The 16,553-nt window shown below is 42.8% G+C and overlaps 1 protein-coding gene across 1 annotated transcript; it reads right to left on the reverse strand.

Annotated features, from left to right (window-relative positions):
- Nucleotides 1-45: 45 nt before the first annotated feature.
- Nucleotides 46-13,562, reverse strand: elp1 (elongator acetyltransferase complex subunit 1). Its single transcript, XM_031728595.2, has 36 exons — nt 13,460-13,562; nt 12,442-12,628; nt 11,851-12,003; nt 11,628-11,709; nt 11,324-11,404; nt 11,135-11,220; nt 10,863-11,053; nt 10,655-10,778; nt 10,465-10,558; nt 10,076-10,306; nt 9,823-9,993; nt 9,408-9,486; nt 9,164-9,319; nt 8,962-9,068; nt 8,680-8,783; nt 8,526-8,579; nt 8,334-8,439; nt 7,121-7,245; nt 6,830-6,903; nt 6,388-6,466; nt 6,046-6,125; nt 5,330-5,467; nt 5,073-5,158; nt 4,835-4,983; nt 4,297-4,420; nt 4,092-4,189; nt 2,800-3,001; nt 2,625-2,686; nt 2,432-2,494; nt 2,275-2,335; nt 2,059-2,172; nt 1,878-1,977; nt 1,648-1,775; nt 1,169-1,320; nt 319-397; nt 46-190 (listed from the first exon to the last, which is right to left on the reverse strand). The coding sequence occupies exons 2-36, from the start codon at nt 12,589-12,591 to the stop codon at nt 123-125; spliced, it is 3,951 nt and encodes a 1,316-aa protein (XP_031584455.1). The 5' UTR covers nt 12,592-12,628; nt 13,460-13,562; the 3' UTR covers nt 46-122.
- Between the last annotated feature and the right edge of the window lie 2,991 nt (nt 13,563-16,553).

The following is a 16,553-nucleotide window of genomic DNA, read 5'->3' on the forward strand; positions in this document are numbered from 1 at the left end:
TGTTTTCTTTGAGCTCAAGAGAATGAACACATTTTATAAGAGAAGTCAATAACAGTCTTTATTTATTACATGATTAGTATTTGACCTTACAGTTAAAAATTAAAATTAAAAACAAAACTAATTCACTTCAGAACACTCAGCTTCCACTTGACACCGTTTCTCATCTTTGGAGCGGTCGGGACCTCGGCGTCTACGGAGGGGAAAAGATGGGAAACAATAAGAGAAAAATTTAAATGGTGGCATTTAATATTTATCTGACTAAAACGGTCAAACTAAGGAGAAGAGAAGCGACTGACTAAAGAAACAAATTCTGCTGACCTTGCTGTGAAGCTGCTGGTCTCTGCTGCTGTTGGAAAGAAGCCATGATGCTGTTTGCAGTGGAGTTTGGCCCAGTGAGCTGCAGAGCAGGAAAAGTTTAAGATTTATTTTTGGCCTTTGTCATTCTTATGACAGGTCAGTGGAGCAGGCAGGAAAAGGCCCGGAGCAGAATCGAACCCTGGCATCTGCAGTCGTCTGCTCAACCCACTGAGCTGTACCTACACCCTGAGTGATACACTGCAAATTAATAAACACCAATGATGCTCCATCATGACTCTTCAGCGTGTCCTGGGTCTATCCTATGACCTCATCCCGGTAGGACATGTCCAGAATACCTCGCCTAGGTAGCATCACAGTCAGATGCCGAACCACTTCATCTGGCTCCTTCGATGTGGAGGAGTAACAACTCGACTCTGTGTCCCTACCACAGATTCCTCCAAGAAGCGTGTTAGAATCCTTTCTCAATGTCCGCAAAACACATGTCGACTCCTACACACTCCAAATATCCTCAAGAGGATAAAGAGCTGGTCCAGCGTTCCACAATCAGGAAGAAAACCTGAATCTGATGTTCCACTAATGGACAGACCTCCTCTCCAGTACCCTGCCATACATCTTATCAGGAAGGAATAGTAAAATGGCCTTCATTTGTATAGCGCTTATATGAATAGTGCGAACCCCCCTTATCCCAGGCAGGGTGAACTGCTCCCTTTATTTGTTCTCTTTCATAGAGGTCCTCTTAGGGTAGGGTATTTAAGATTCATTTAAGTTCTTACATCTTTAGATCCATACTAATGCAAAAAGTCAAATGTACAGAAAGACTGTTAAAGACAATGATAAGAACTATATTTACCGGGGCTTGGCTGGTCTGCAGGCCTTCAGGCCACACCTCAGGAACTGCTGCCTCCATCATCTGCAGAGCTTCATCGTAGGTCAGCTGCAGCTTTTCTGCCTGTTTGTCAAACTGGAACAGCACCAACACCTTCAGCAGGTTGTGGACTTCCTCTGTCAGAGGGAGGGAACAAATAAGGTTTCACCTAGATGGATGTAACATCACTGAAAGGCACAGTGACTTATACAAGTCTTGAATTCTGTATTAAAATAACACGTGTCCATGTGAGCAGTGAAACTTTTCTACTTATTATGTTTAAATTGCACACCAAGTCAGACCAGGAATTAATCTTTTGATGTAGAGTTCAAACAAGAGGAATGATTATAAAGAAAAACCTGTCCCGGTGTGCATGTGTGCAGACTGTCTTCCACGTGAAGGGGAGCAGCACTAAATGTGGACAAACACAACTGTTTACTGATGGTTTTGTTTCATAGTCGTACCTCTCATCTTGTCCACAGTGCTGATGATCTCAGCCAGGGCGAACATCAGTGCTCTGTCCTCCATTGGGCTTCCTTCCTTCAAGCTGAGCTTCTTTCTCTCTGCTTTCCGCCGGTTCTTCGATGATCTCCTGCACATTGACAAACATTCCATCAGTAACAAAGCTGAAGTATTTTCCAGCTGGGCTACGCTTAAAAACAACAAACTCTTAAGGTGGAAGCGTCTGGCTTACGAGGAGATGCGGGAGTTACTGTGAGAGTATTTGGAATTGGTCATCACACTGCTGGCTTCAGAGTAAAGCTCAGCGTCAGCACAGTCTGGACCGTCTTCGTCTGGTGAGGCGGACAAAAGATCGGGTCACAACACGTTCACGCCAGATAACAGAAAAACCGCTAATTCAGTCCGATTCTCACCGAGCATTTCCAGTCTGGCTTTCTCTTTCTGCTCTCGAACCACAGCCAGCCGGGTCTTGTGTCGGGTGAAAGTCCCAATCTGAGCCTCCAGGAAGGAGGTTTGGGTATTTACAGCTGATGGAAAACATCAACTTGATAAGACAATACCCTCTTTGTATAGCTGCCCTCTTTCTTAGTAGCATGGTTCAATAAAATAAGAGAGTGAACTTCTCCTACCTTCTAATATGGCGGGTTTCAGGTTGGTTTCAGTGATGTCCTGTCTGTTGTGCATGTAAATCTGAGGCAGGCAGAAGAAATATTTGTGTTCTACTGTGTAAAAAGAAAGGTGAAGGCAAAGTGAAAAGGCCCAAGAGATGGCGGTTTATTTACTGACCAATCGGAGTGCCTCCTCCCAGGATGCCCCAGTGATTAGAGCTAAGATGGCTTCCTCACAGTCCTGTTGGAACAAAGAAAAATCAGGCATTTAGACCTTGGCTAGCAGCTGCAGGCAGGAAGTGCTGCACTGCTGGATGATCTTTAGCTGTATCAGAATTTCTCAGGTGGGTCATGGCTGCAGAAGAGCTTACTTTAGCATACTGGTCCAACAGCAGAGCAGCTTCTGAGTAGCGCCTCTGTTCATTCAGCTTCTCTACAAAGGAACAAAGCAGAAAAATTTACTGGAAATATAATCCAGCAGCGATGTGGCTTCTCGACTTTCCACTTCAATCTCCAGGTCACATGACCACCAGTTCTCATGATTACCTGCCAGGTCTCTGGCCAGCAGAGCTAACTGGTCGGGCGGTAGCGGTATCTGCTGCGCCACGCAGATGGCATTCCTCCAGCTGGAGCTGGTGGCAAAAGCTTGCAGGGCCCGTGCTGGCTCTCCACATCGCCAAAGGAGCAGGCCGGCCTGCTCCGCCTGCTGCTGCTCCACCAGGTGCTCGGCGTAGGCACAGCTCAGTGTCTTGAGGTCAAAGAGCAAAGGTAAAGGGTGTCAAAATGAACTGGCATATAAACACAAGACCGGGTGAACAGGTGAGCGCATTCTATGGGTGAGTGGACTTACGTGGAAAGGTGGCTGCTGCTAGCACTGCTAACGTTAGCCAAACTGGCAAGCTAACCTGAATTTATGTATATGACCTTATTCACAGCATAAAGTGCCACAGTGAGATTTAAAATGAGGTTTGATTATCGAAGAATGGTCAATCACAGTGGATCTACATGGCCTCTTTTACTTAAACCATGTGTCGTGTCTACTCAGTCCAATATGTAAACCATCTGCACTTAAAGGAAAGAGGAGAGTACATCTGAGTCCTGGGCCTCATGTTGTGCTGTGGCTGTTCAGTCTCTCCTATGTAAAAGGTCCAAGCGCTCCTCCCTGCACTGCACAGCATACAAGGGGACAACCCTGCTAGGGGTTAAATACCTGAGACTCTCCATCAGTGTTTACAGCTGTATGAGGTGAAACATTTCAAGTGTTTCACTCCAGATCTGTGGATGACTGAGAACACAACACTGACAAATTTCACATTTAATAAATTATCTTTTATAAAACTTGAGTCTGGGAAAAACAAGCACAATCTCAACAAAATGCCTCAGTTTTCCCACATTCATCCAGTCATTACAAAGGAATTCCACTGTAGTAAATCAAAGAGCCCCATCAGCACAGCTCTTTTGGGTTTAACCACCTGACTTTGGTGTGGCATGGCAGACAATGTGGGATGTCTTTGTCAGACAGAAGGCTGTAAAACTGACAAAGAGTCAGACCTCTGGCCTGGAAATAATAAACAGCTCAGACAGCCAATTTCATCGTGATTTATCCATGATGATTTTACCACACAGCTTCCTGTGCAAATTTATGCCATTTTATTTTCCATTTTTTTCTGCAAAACCATCCTATGCGCCAGACTAAACCCTTCTGGGGGTGTACGTTTGTCATTCCTGGTATTAGTGATTTGAAAAACTATGATCAGTGTCATGAATGCATGTGTCATGTTGCAGTGTTTGGGTTCGGCTCGACACGGACCTGAAACAGTCCTGAGCTGTCTGCGTACCTTGTAGTGAGCGCTGTCTGCTGAGTACAGTCTCAGAGCTTCACTGTAGAGCTTCTGTTCCTTCACGAGCTGCAGAGCTTCAGGAAAATGTTCCTCTCCTGTACAAAAACACTGATCATGTAACTTAAAAAGATTCTGGCAGAGTTTCCAAAAATAGCAACTCTCAGTAAAATAAGACCAAGCGGACAGGCACAAGCGGACTGACCACACTTGCTGAGGTGGTGCAGGGCCTTTCTGTAGCGCTTCAGGTGTTTGTCGATGGTGTAGCGCTGGTAGTTTGGCTCCAGGCTCTTCAGCATGTTCAAGAAAGGCAGGTACTCTTTGGGGTCCTGCAGGGATTGAGGAGACAGAATCAATTAGAACGACCGAAAGAACAGAGGCAACATAAATCAGCTGTATTCTTACTCTATAAACAATGTAAAAGATGACCCTTTCTGCTGTTGCATATGGCTGCTCGAAATATGAAGATCTCAAAACTTTGGATATGGAAAAGTCTTTAACTCACACCAAATTTACTGATACTCTTTCCCCTGATTACACCACAGGCTCTCAGAGCATTAAAGTCTCCTGTTTAATGTTTGAAAAGTAAAAAATATCAAATGGTATATCATTATTAGAAATATCCACTAACTTATTTACTGATCTCACTATCACCGATTCTGTATAAAGTACAAAGTATTTCATGGTAAAGTGAGTTAAAAAACACAAAGTCTGGTGTTTCCGCTCCCCCTGCAGTCTCCTACCTTCTGGGATTTCTCCGCCACCATGAGTACGAGGTCAAAGTCATATGTTCCCAGCGAGTAGTCATAAAGGTCGTTGACATTGACGAGGAAGAGGAGGTACTTTAACGCCTCCTCAGCACTCACAGCACCAGGAGCTTTAGGAGGGTTCTCTAAATAGGAATGCACACACAGAGCACTGAGTGAAGAAACAGAGCGAGTACAGACAGAAAGGTCATCGATGGATCTGAGGTGTGCTCACCTCGAAGCTCGTGGACCTTCTGGAGAGCAATTTCCAGCTCAGGAACAGTCTTCTTCACATGAGCCGTAAGGATGGACAGACAGTACCTGAAAGGAGAATCGTTTTATGTCCCACTGCTCCCATCTAATGATCCAATTACTGAACATTTCTGATCCCTCCTAGTTTTACTTTCAGCTATTTTAAGATCCCAAATAGTAAAGTTTGTTACATTAATATGTTTACTATCATTTAAGAACAAAAAAAAAGATTTCACTGACTTGTTTGGATCCATTGATTCCATGACACTCCGTAAAGCATCACACACCACGTCCACTTTCTTCTGCTTTGAGGCAGGCTGAGGCTGGACCGGACTGCTTTCAGAACGGGGGTACATACTACTGGTCGTATCCTCCTCTCTGAGTAAAAAAACGGAAGAGAAAACTATTTTTTTAAAAATCAAAATCAAAAACAAGCTGCAACCTTCAGGGATTAAAGATCAAACAAATGCAGAAATAATAAGAAACTGCAGTTCCTATAATGTCCACTTGAGGCTCCAGCAGTGAGTCAGTCCCCGCAGACGCCCATGTTAAAATCTCTTTACAGCAAAAATAAACATGTTTACAGCCTGATACAAAACTGCTTTGATCCAGGTATCCATCTTTTCACTTATAGCCAATTTACAGTCACCAGTTAAACCAATATGCAAGTCTATGGGCTGTGGGAGGGAGCTGGAGTACCTGGAGAAAACCCACAAACAAAGGATCAAACAAATAATATGACTCAATGGGAACGAACATCCAGTATTTTCAGCTTTATTAAATTCTAGTATTTTAATTAATCAGTTAGTACAAATTAGCAGGCATCTGTGGCTAAAAAAGTGGACTTGATGCCAAGTCTTTAAAATGCAGTAAAATCAGCAGGTGATGTCACACCATAGAGTCATTTTTCTTTTAAGGTGAGAATGTATTCCTCTGACCTCTTTGAAAAGTCTTACTTGAGTTCAGTGAGGAAGAGGTTGATGTGGTTGATGGAGCTGAGCTGTTTGATGAAGGTCTCTATGTTCTCCAGGAAAGCCTTTGAAGAAAAATGACACATTGTTTTTACTCATTCACAGCCTTGTTATAGCTTAGAAGCATCCACCATCCATCCCTCTTTCAGTGTCTAAGCACAGAAACCTCCTGCAGCTCCTCTGGCTTTGCAATATATTCTTATCACTTTTGGTGACTAATAGCAGATATTACTATAAACTTCAGCTTCATTTTAAATAAACTGCCTGCCCTGAACATTAAAAGAAAATAAAAAGTTATAAAACTACAGATAAAGACGCAGAACAAACCTTTGGGCTGTGATCATAAATGAAGTTCAGGTTGATCCTCAGCTTCCTCATGCATTCAAAAGCGTCTCTGAATTTCAAACTGGTTATAAAAAAACAAGTTTAATGTTTTCAGTCTTAACAGATAATTTATAAGATTTAATTAATTAATTAAAAGTTGTTGTTTTTTTAAAAAAGAGGTTTTAAATTCTTCCAACAGTTTCATAGCAACAAACCGAAAAAAAATTAAATTTTAGCCATACCAACAAAAAGAATATATACATTTTAAAAGGTAAAATCAGTGAATAAAAAGGACCAAAAATGTAAAAAAAGAAGGCCACCATCTACACAAACACGTCTCATTTTTATGATTTAGTGTAAAATGTTTAGTCTTGGCTCTGGATATCAGACGTCACTATGGGAAACGCAGCTCTAAAAGAGCACAACAAGACGATCTCAAACGCACCTATCCAGCCACTTCCTGAGCTGAGCCAGCACCAGCGCTCTGTGATGTATGGTCTCCAAATTCCCACGAGGCATCTGGATGGACACAAGTTAAATCATAGAGAGTGTGGGTGTGTGAGAGCGCGTATTCATATACTTGTGAGGACCAAAAATCCCAATCCCCACAAGTCTGAAAGCATTTTTGAGACTCAAAATGTGGTTTTAGTGTGAGGGTTACAATCGGGTTATGGTTAGGTTTAGGGTCAGGTATTCATTGTGTGTGTGTGTCGAGGTAAGAAAGTGCGTGTGTGACCTGCAGAATCACTCTGGTGTCTTGTGGCACCACAGTCACGATCCTGGATCCTCTCTCCACTCGCCTAAGCGTCTCATCATTCTGATCATTCTGACCGCCATCAGAGGCTAGAGCCGCCTGCAACCCTGTGGGGTCAAAGTTCACTCAGCTCACCATCACTGTTACACACCAAACAAGAATACGTTGCTCAGTAAATGAAAAACAGATGTTTATGTTACGGACAACAAAGCTAATGATAGCAGCTGAAGAGAAAAAGAAACCCATTTGAGTGTATTGGCGATTCATTCTTACAGTCAACAGCCAGAGCTCACGGCGGTAGGTGAACATTTATATGTGATCCATGTAGAAACATGGATCAGATTAAACACAGATGGAGTAGTACGTTTCTAGCTCAGCTCCCTCTTCACTACAACAGACCAGTATAGCATCTGTACTACAGACTGATCTGTCTGTCCATCACCCACTCTGCTTTTCCCTCAGTTAAGAAAATAAGACCTCAAAGATACTTAAACTCCTCCACCTGTGGCAACAAATCATCCTTCACCCACAGTGGGCTCTTTTCCAACTAAGAACCACGCCAATTACGATGCACAGTTAGCAGGGATTTATGCTTAAGCGGGAAATCTACGCTGTAACCTGACGTGCGCCTCTCGAGAAATATTACTACACTCTGTGTCAGCACAGCCCACAACTACAGTGATGAGTTTGTTCAGTGCCGTCAATTCATCCTGCACATTTCCCGCTACTTTTTCACTGCAGTTTTTGAATTTTTCAATAATAGAAGAACAATAACATTAGAAAAGACCACACGATAATCAGGCCTTAGCCTCCCCGGGACAAGGTTGAGATTGGAGCCTAAGGGGGAAGTGTCTGGAGGCTAATAGCTAAAAGGTTTCTGAGCACATAGAAGTGTTTGAGTAGACAATCTTCAGTCCCCTCACTTCCAACCGTCCCCCAGCCTCAGTAAACACTTACTGACAGGTTTATGAGCTCAAAGCACTATTTTCAAGTTCATTTAGTAAATTATGGTCCTTGTTAGATAAACCACAGAATGATCACACAGCCAGTGTGCAATATTAAAACACCAAGATGATGACACTGAAAACACTCGGAGGCTTCTATCCAACAGGTCATCAACTATCATGATTGTTACTTTCACATTTCATACAGCACCTGGTCTCTAAGGCCTATTAAGAGGAGGAAAAACTCCCACCTTTGACTGTGAGCGTGCTCAGCTGGAGGCATCGGCATGTGTGTGAGTGCGTGGTGATGAGGAGGAAGTCGTTGCAAATCGCAAAGGAAGAAACACTAGAGGCGAGCTGAAAGTAAGCAGAGATAAATGCACACATTTCTAAAAAGCTCTGCTGCTTCTTCACTGCCAATGAAACAAGAAAAAAATGCAGACCTCTGAGTCTCCAGCATATAGGTGGGATCTCTCCGTCAAGCCGAGCAAATATTCCTGAGGATGGAAAGCAAAAGCATACACAAGCATCAGGCCTGCAGACTAGAACTTAGACATAATTACTCATGTAATTAATTATATGCTGGTGAGTTTCTACCTCTCCGCTGATGCTGCAGAGGGCCATCTGGACACAGGGAACAGGAAAGTTGATGCTGCAGCCGCTGGAGTCTTGCCAGTCCTCCACTGATGGCTCTTGACAGTCTACACAGAAATGTACAGAAATAAGACATTTATTCATGTAAACTGATACAGCTTCCTTACATGTACAACAAGCTTCAAAGGAAGGTATCAACATGTCAGAAAAATTAAAAAATGAAAATTAACCCCCCACCCCATGGATCAGTTGCTAAAACGCACGAATAAAGGTACATTTGCTGACCCCAGATCAGTTTCCTGATCCGTCCATCCTCCAGCTGCAGGGCCACAGTTCCTGTCTGAGAGGAATGAACCACACTGACCACAACACCGTCCACTTCCACCTCAAACCTGAGGAAGAAAATCAGTATTAGAAAGATTTGTTAATGACATCTGTGAAATCTACAAGCTTTATGTGGCTGCAGGAGGTTTCTTAGTTTGCAGACCTGACAGTGAGGGTATCACCAGCATCCTGACTGGGGCGGAGCATCAACAGAGTGGAGGAGGTTGGCAGCAGACCAGGACTGACACCCAAAAACAGCTCATCCTGCAGCCACAGCAGCTGCCGCAGAGCCAGAGGAACATCCTGAAGAACTGCCGGTCTGCAGGAGGGAGAAAAATCTGGGGAAACTGTAGAAACAGCCTAATCAGGTGAAGAAAATGAGAATGTGTGTCTGAAGGCTGTGTTACCTGAATGATTTCTGCAGGATGAGAGGATGAGACACAACCCTGAACCCATCTGCTGATTTGTCTGATTTTTCTCCTGAATCTGGAATCATGCAGAAAGATGAAGTCATGTTTATGAGACAAAAAAATTTAAGACTCAGTCACATAGGTCTTCTTCTAGCCATAAAACTTTAGGTATTATGATTTTTTCTTTTAAGTAGTTTGTATTTTCACTTAAATTTAGAAGTTTCATTTTTATTTCAGAAAATAAAAATAAAGTAAACGCTCTCTGGCTTTAACATCAAGTTAACATCACTTTTATGCATTTGATGAATAGATTTCAAATCCAGGTGTTAAATTCTAAAACTACATGAATCCTAAAACTTCAACTTTTTTTCTGAAGGAAAATGAATAGATTAATTTGTTGTTATTAAGCCACCTTGGGTGTAGATTGAAATCTGTCCATCGGCGGTGAATGCTGCCAGCTGATTGGTTCCCTCAGGCTGGCACAGAAAGGTCACCTGGTTAACCGGTGATTTTAACTGGAGCTCAAAGGAACACATGGGAGGAGGAACCACACACTGCCGGAAGGTCGTCACCAAGATTTTTTCTGAGGGGATTTTGGTAAATCTTAACACCATACTGGAATAAATCTACAACTGAGCACCCTCTCGTCTTTCATTGACTCTTACCTCCATCGATCACAGCCACGCTGGCGTTGTCAGTGGCATCCAGTCCGGTGCTCCGTTCTGTCGTCCAGCCCCAGTCATAGGTGATACTGGTCCAGCTCCGGGTCACCACATGGAGCCGTAGGGGACGCTCAGGGTCCCAGCAGACACAGACCGGCGCCTTCTGAGGGTCCGGTCCAAACTCCAGACTCTGCTTCAGATACCAGTGGTAGTTTGCCACCGTCCACAGCTGGACTGCAGAGTGAAGAGACTTTTTTTTGTTTCCTGATTTTCTGACTGACTACAACATGCAACACTCTCCACGTTAACGCTATTTTTCCTGTTCCTGCTTCTTAACACAAATGAGTTTGCAGCTGGTGGCATCTGTTCACTAAATCTGATGGTGAACTTACTGTAAGTGTTGACCTGCCCGTCCTCTCCAGCACTCATGTCCTCCAACCAAACGGCTAAAACAGCGGAGTCACTGTTCCACAGCAGCTCCTTCACCTAAAAGCACAAACACAGTGCAATGATCAGATTAAACTTTCCACTGGATCATAAACTGCAGTGTTTGTGCAGACAGAGTGATTACGATGAGCATGCCTTGGCTTGGACTTTACTGAGCGGCAAAGCGAAGTCTCCGTGCAGCAGCCCATTCTTCTCCATGAACACCACGCTGTGCTTGTTGGGATGGCGCTGAGTGCTCGCTATCAGGCTGCCCGAAGGTCTGAAGCACACAACAATAAGTGCGCTTCAGATTTATAAAAGTTCTCCAGAGAGAGAAAGAGGGAAAACTAATGAACTAACTTACTTCCAGCAGAGCGCCTGCTCCAGGCCGTTGATGGGCTCGCTGGTGGCCTGCAGGACACCCTCCCTGTTCCAGACTCGGACCTTCCTGGCCCCAGTTTGGGGACAGATGGCACTGACGGCAAAAAGCTGCCCGTCCCCTCGCCACGTCACCCGCGGCCTGCGGTCGTCCCAAGATACAGCAGGTTGCACTTCCTGCAGGCACATGATCAAATCATCAACTTGACTTTACAGTTTCTTTTTATAAACTCAAATATTTGAGTAATTAAAAGGGACCTGGATCTTCCTCTGTGCTGCCTGTTTGCCCTCTGAGCCATGAAACTGAGTCTCCTTCTTCCCCCAACCCACAGTGATGAACTTCCCTGCAAAACAAATTTATGTGGGTGAGCACATCACCGTCTGGTGAACCTGAGTAGCTCCTGATACTCAGCTGGGAGACCACTAATTTATTTAGAGTCACCGTACCTTCACCAAAATCGTCCTGGTGGATTCCAACCTCTGTGATCGGCTCAAAGTCTTTAGTCATCATGATGATCGTTTCCTGGCCTGTGAACACAAAACACTAGTGACTCAACCACAACACGTATAACTGTGTATGATTAATAATTACCTAAACTATGATGTGTCACAAAATTTAAAAAAAAAATGTCCAAATACTGACCATTTCAGTTTATCTTACAAGAAATTCTGAACACTTCATCTGTGATCTAAGAAATATTGCTCACTATGGAAATCATCAGCATTTCTGACTATTATATAACATACTGACCAGTAGTGAGAATGACAAGCTCTTCATCAGGACTCCAGCTCATCGAGGTGAGGCCACTATCAACACTGCCGACGCACTCCAGCTGTGGATCAGAGCACACTTACTGAGGATCCCGACTGTCCTAACGTCTTTCCGCCTGATCAAAACCAGAGCTTGAACCAAACTTCAGATTTTACAGGGGACACAAGTTTTAAAAATCTGTCTGACTTTGCACATTACTAACCTGGCAGGTGTTGAGGTTAAAGAGGACGACATCACCACCTGCTGTGGCCAAACATGCAGACTCCAGTTCAGCCAGGTCCTGAAGTCCGACCACGACGCCGCTGCCGTCCTCTGGAAGGAAACCGTCTGCTGTCAAAGAGGCTTCACTGACAACCTGCCGAAGAAAAACGGAGCAGAGCTGAAAGCTTATAAGAAAGATACCCTGTTCAAGTCCCAAACAGTACAGGTATGAAGAAACTCCAGGTGCACCTTGAGGCAAATATATGTTACACTTACAAACAACGCAAAAATGTATAAATGCTGTATAGACACAAACAAACACACTTCCTCTAAAGAAATAGAGGCAATTATCAGACTGTCGTATATTTAAGAATCTGAATATTTTATTAATAATAATATAATAATTATCAAACCAAAGACATTTTCTGATTAAAGTGCTGCTCCTTTTCTTTTATTACTTGTTACATATTCAAATTTGGACACTCTAAACACGTCCGTCTCCTCACTGAATCATGCCAAACTAAACCCTGTTGAGTATTAACAGCCCTTCATAGTATTTCCAGTGTGTTAGTGTTACATCATCGCTTCTCACCTGGCCTGTCCGGGGGTCGTACTCTGTGATGGAGTACTGAGAGGCGATAAGCAGCGAGCCGGTGTCCGCTCGCACAGAGAAACACTGCGGCGAGCCTGGGCCCTGCAGCTCCGAGCTCCGAAGGCTCTTCAGAAGTTTCAGATTCCTCATTTCACCTCAGGATCTGCCTCCAAGGGCCAAAGGTCACCTGACACAGTATATTTGGTACAAATTAGGCAAAAATAAATAAATAAATAACTATGCTGAATGTGGAGAAAATGACTTTTGCATTTGTTTTGTTTTACTGGAAAAGTCTCATATCCATTCTACCCATCTTTTAAACCAGCATTATTATATTGAAAGTCTAAAATGTATGTAGATGAGATGGTACACTCATAAAAAAACAATAGAAACAGAAAATATCACATATGAAAAAATAACGCAGGAACAATTCTACATTTAACAGAAAATTAAAAGTTATTTTTAGTTTTGCCTTATGATAGGAAACAAATCTTAAAAGCGCCCAAACAAATTATAAAATAAAATAATAAAAATGTATGTATCCTCATCAATACTGAGTTACTTACGAACCACTGCAAGTGTATTGATCAAGGATAGTTTAAATCTTTAAATTTCTCCAGATTCATAAACGTTAAATATATAAAAACACATTCTTGTTTCACCTAAGTTTAATTACTATTCAAAGGCTTGAAAATAACTTCGAGCCTCCTTAAAGGAATATTTACGTATGTAAGGAATCGTATTAAGCTATTAGCAAGGTTTCCGAGTCAGGACTGAACGTTTTTCACGCATAAACAGTAAAATAAATAAATAAAAGTGATGATGGCAAAAGTTTTTTAAAGACATTTAACATTTTAAACAGCTGGTTTGTTGTCCAGTACTTGCTGCTCAGTGTGAGAGTGATGAAGACGCTGAGGCTACAAGGTGTCCGAAAATGGAACAAGACGTTCTAGCTTGCTTTAAACTAAAGAAAATTTACTAGCCCAAAATAAAACGATAACAATAATAATAAACCCACCGTGAAAAAAAACAAGCCGAGGCAAGGAAAATCTCTCAAACATCAACAACATGCATGTGGCGGTGTCAGACTCACAACCTTTAACCTCTGACGCGGAAACATGAAGTGGTGGCTATGTCGCCCCCTAGCGACGCGGAGGGAATCTGAACGGCTTTTGAATCTGGAGAAGTTAAAATGATATTGATCTTTTATCACATATGTATTACAATCGTGTGTGTTTTTCTGTGTTTTTATAGAAATTTCAAACTAATTGTAACCCAAGCATCATCTGTAAACGATACAAACTAAATGCAGTGCAAAAATTAGGTCTGTGGGGGACAACTTGAGACATTACTGTAAGAGCTGGTCTGAAATTCTGATATATGCAATGCTTTGTCACGGAGAATACGACAGACAGACTAACTTGTTTTTCATTTGAATTACATTTTATAACTTCCAGTACGTATAAATGGGCACTAAAAGTCTAGTGTATTCCTCTTGCTGTTGTAGTTCCTGTTAAACCTTCAGCTGTTGTTTGGTCTGGTAATAACCAACCTTCTTCCACAGATCAAAATCTGTTTGTGAGCCACATGTTTCAAGGGATCATGCCCACAAAAAGTGAGATATTCTGCTTCTCAGGTATAGACAATTTAAATTTAAGCCCATGCAACATCCAGAAGCTGTCACCTCTGCAAGACCAACAGTGCTGCAGATGGGCATAATACTAGTGGCATTACAGAAGCGGATAAGTCCACTACTAGACGAGTAGGTTAATACTAGACGAGTAGGTTAAAAGTCTGGTGGAAGTCAGGTTTATATACTGCATCGACTGTGGTGGACCATGCCCACCACTGAAAGAGATCACCCACACTCACAATGACAGGTACCCCACCTGAAGGACAAGAGGGACCATGACACTGAGTTGTTATTGAGAGTGTAACCATAAATGAAAGCAAACCTGCACCTTTGCCCCTACTACCCCACCAGGATCTCTGCAGGTTTCTAAAACAGCTCCACGCTCTATCAGTGGTTAATACTGCCAAAGCATCTAGGCCAAGCATCACCCCCCGGGGCAGAGAAATGAAGTCACCACTAAAGAGGCTGGCTCTAAAAGTGAGTCACTTCCCACAGACTCCCATGCTAAAATGGCTCCTCATCAACTGAAACTGTAGGCACTTCAGAAAGAAATCTGGAAGAAATCTTTATTGTGATGCTTCACTGGAGAGCAGAGGGAGAAGTTGGTGGAAAAAATCAGTGTCAGAGTGAATAATCTGTAAAGTCACTTCATGCAAACCAGAGCAGCAGTTTCCTGCTTCCTGCTGTTTTTAAATCTGGAAAATTTGAGGACACGTTTGTTGGAACAACTTAAGCCCACCCTGGAGGTCCAGTTCCAGTCCAGTTCACCTCCTCCAAACTGCTCCTATCAGCCTGCTCACATCTCCTCAAGCAGGTTTAAATTTTCTGCTGCGATGCTTTGCTGCTGATAATCTGCTGTGTGGGGAAATGAAGAGCAGCTGTCACACAGACATGGACACGTTATGTCTTTGTGCACAGGGAGTTTAAATGTGGAGTGGTTTCCACTTTCAGATATTCAGATATAAAATCACATCTGACTAAAATAGGGTTAAATAACAGTATTTAACCCCAGAAAACAGAAAGTCTTTTTTGTTTTGGTTTTGGTTTTTTTGTAAAGGGCGACCTGAAGCCATGAACGGACATGTCAAAGTCATTTAAGTTCATGGACCAGTAAGATGAAAAACTGTAACTTCAAACAAAGCCACTGGGCCTTTGTGATGTTTTTCCATTTGGAATGGCAACCCAAAAGTAACAGAGGAAACAAATGCTAAGAGACTTAAATGTCCACTGTGCTGGAGAAGAGATCACTGAAGAAACTGTCCAGAATCCTGACCACCCTCTGCACCACAGGCAGCACCAACAGAGTGATTCTGCACATGACAGATACAGGAAATCATTTCACATCCACTAATTCTGTATAATACTGCACATCTGTCCAGCAGAGAATCATCTACTCTTTAATTTTATTGACACATACATAAATAAAACACCAGACACTTTATTAGGTACACATTATTAGTGCCATGTGGAATCCTCTTTTGCCTTCAGACCTTCCTTAACTTTTTACATGTCCATGTTGACACGACAGCATCACACAGTTACTGCAGATTTGTAGGTCTGCTCGTCCAAGGTTGCTCTGTTGGACAGAGATCTGGTGATTGTGGAGGATGTTTGAGTACAGTGAACTCATCGTCATGTTCAATACACCAGTCTGAGATGATCTGAGCTTTGTGACATGGTGCGTCATCCTGGTGGAAGCAGGCGTCAGACAATGGCTACACTGTGGTTATAAACAGCTGGATGAGGAGTGGTGTTTAAACAATCCTCAGTTGGTAAAGTCTAAAGGACAACCTCCCCCACATCATCACACAACCAGCTCTAGCCTGAACCGCTGATCCATGATTTCATGTTGTTTGCATCAAATCCTGAACGTTCCAGCAGAAACTGAGCCTCATTAGCCTCAGTTTCTTGTTCCTAGCCACCAGGAATTGCTCTCGCTGTGATCTTCTGCTGCTGTCCATGTGCGTCGAGGCTGGACGTGTTATGTATTCAAAGATGCTCTTCTGCATACCTTGGTTGGAATGAGTGGTTATTTACTTATTAGTGGTTACTGTTGCCTTCCTTGAATCAGCCCGTCCTTTCTCCTCTGACCTATGGCATCAATAAGACACTTCTTCTCAGAAAACTGCTTCTCACTGTATATTTTCTCTTTTTCAGATTCTCTGTAAACCTTATAGATGGTTGCTCTGGAAAATTATTTCATCAGTTTCTGAAATACTCAGATCAGCCAGTCTTTCAAAAACAACCATGCCACATTAAATATCACTTAAATCACATTTTGTCCTCATTCTGATGCTTGGTTTGAACATTAACTGTTTATCCTGACCATGTCTACATGCCTAAAGGCATTGGGTACTGCCATGTGATTGGCTGAGTGGCTGATTAGATATTTAGGTTAATAAATACTTCAACAGCTGTACCTAATAAAGTAGTCAGTGAATGTGTATGTTTTTTGTTCTTTTTCGATTAGAAGAAAAAG

This window comes from Oreochromis aureus, linkage group 2, assembly GCF_013358895.1.
Source record: "Oreochromis aureus strain Israel breed Guangdong linkage group 2, ZZ_aureus, whole genome shotgun sequence".
In the NCBI taxonomy this organism is placed as follows: domain Eukaryota; kingdom Metazoa; phylum Chordata; class Actinopteri; order Cichliformes; family Cichlidae; genus Oreochromis; species Oreochromis aureus.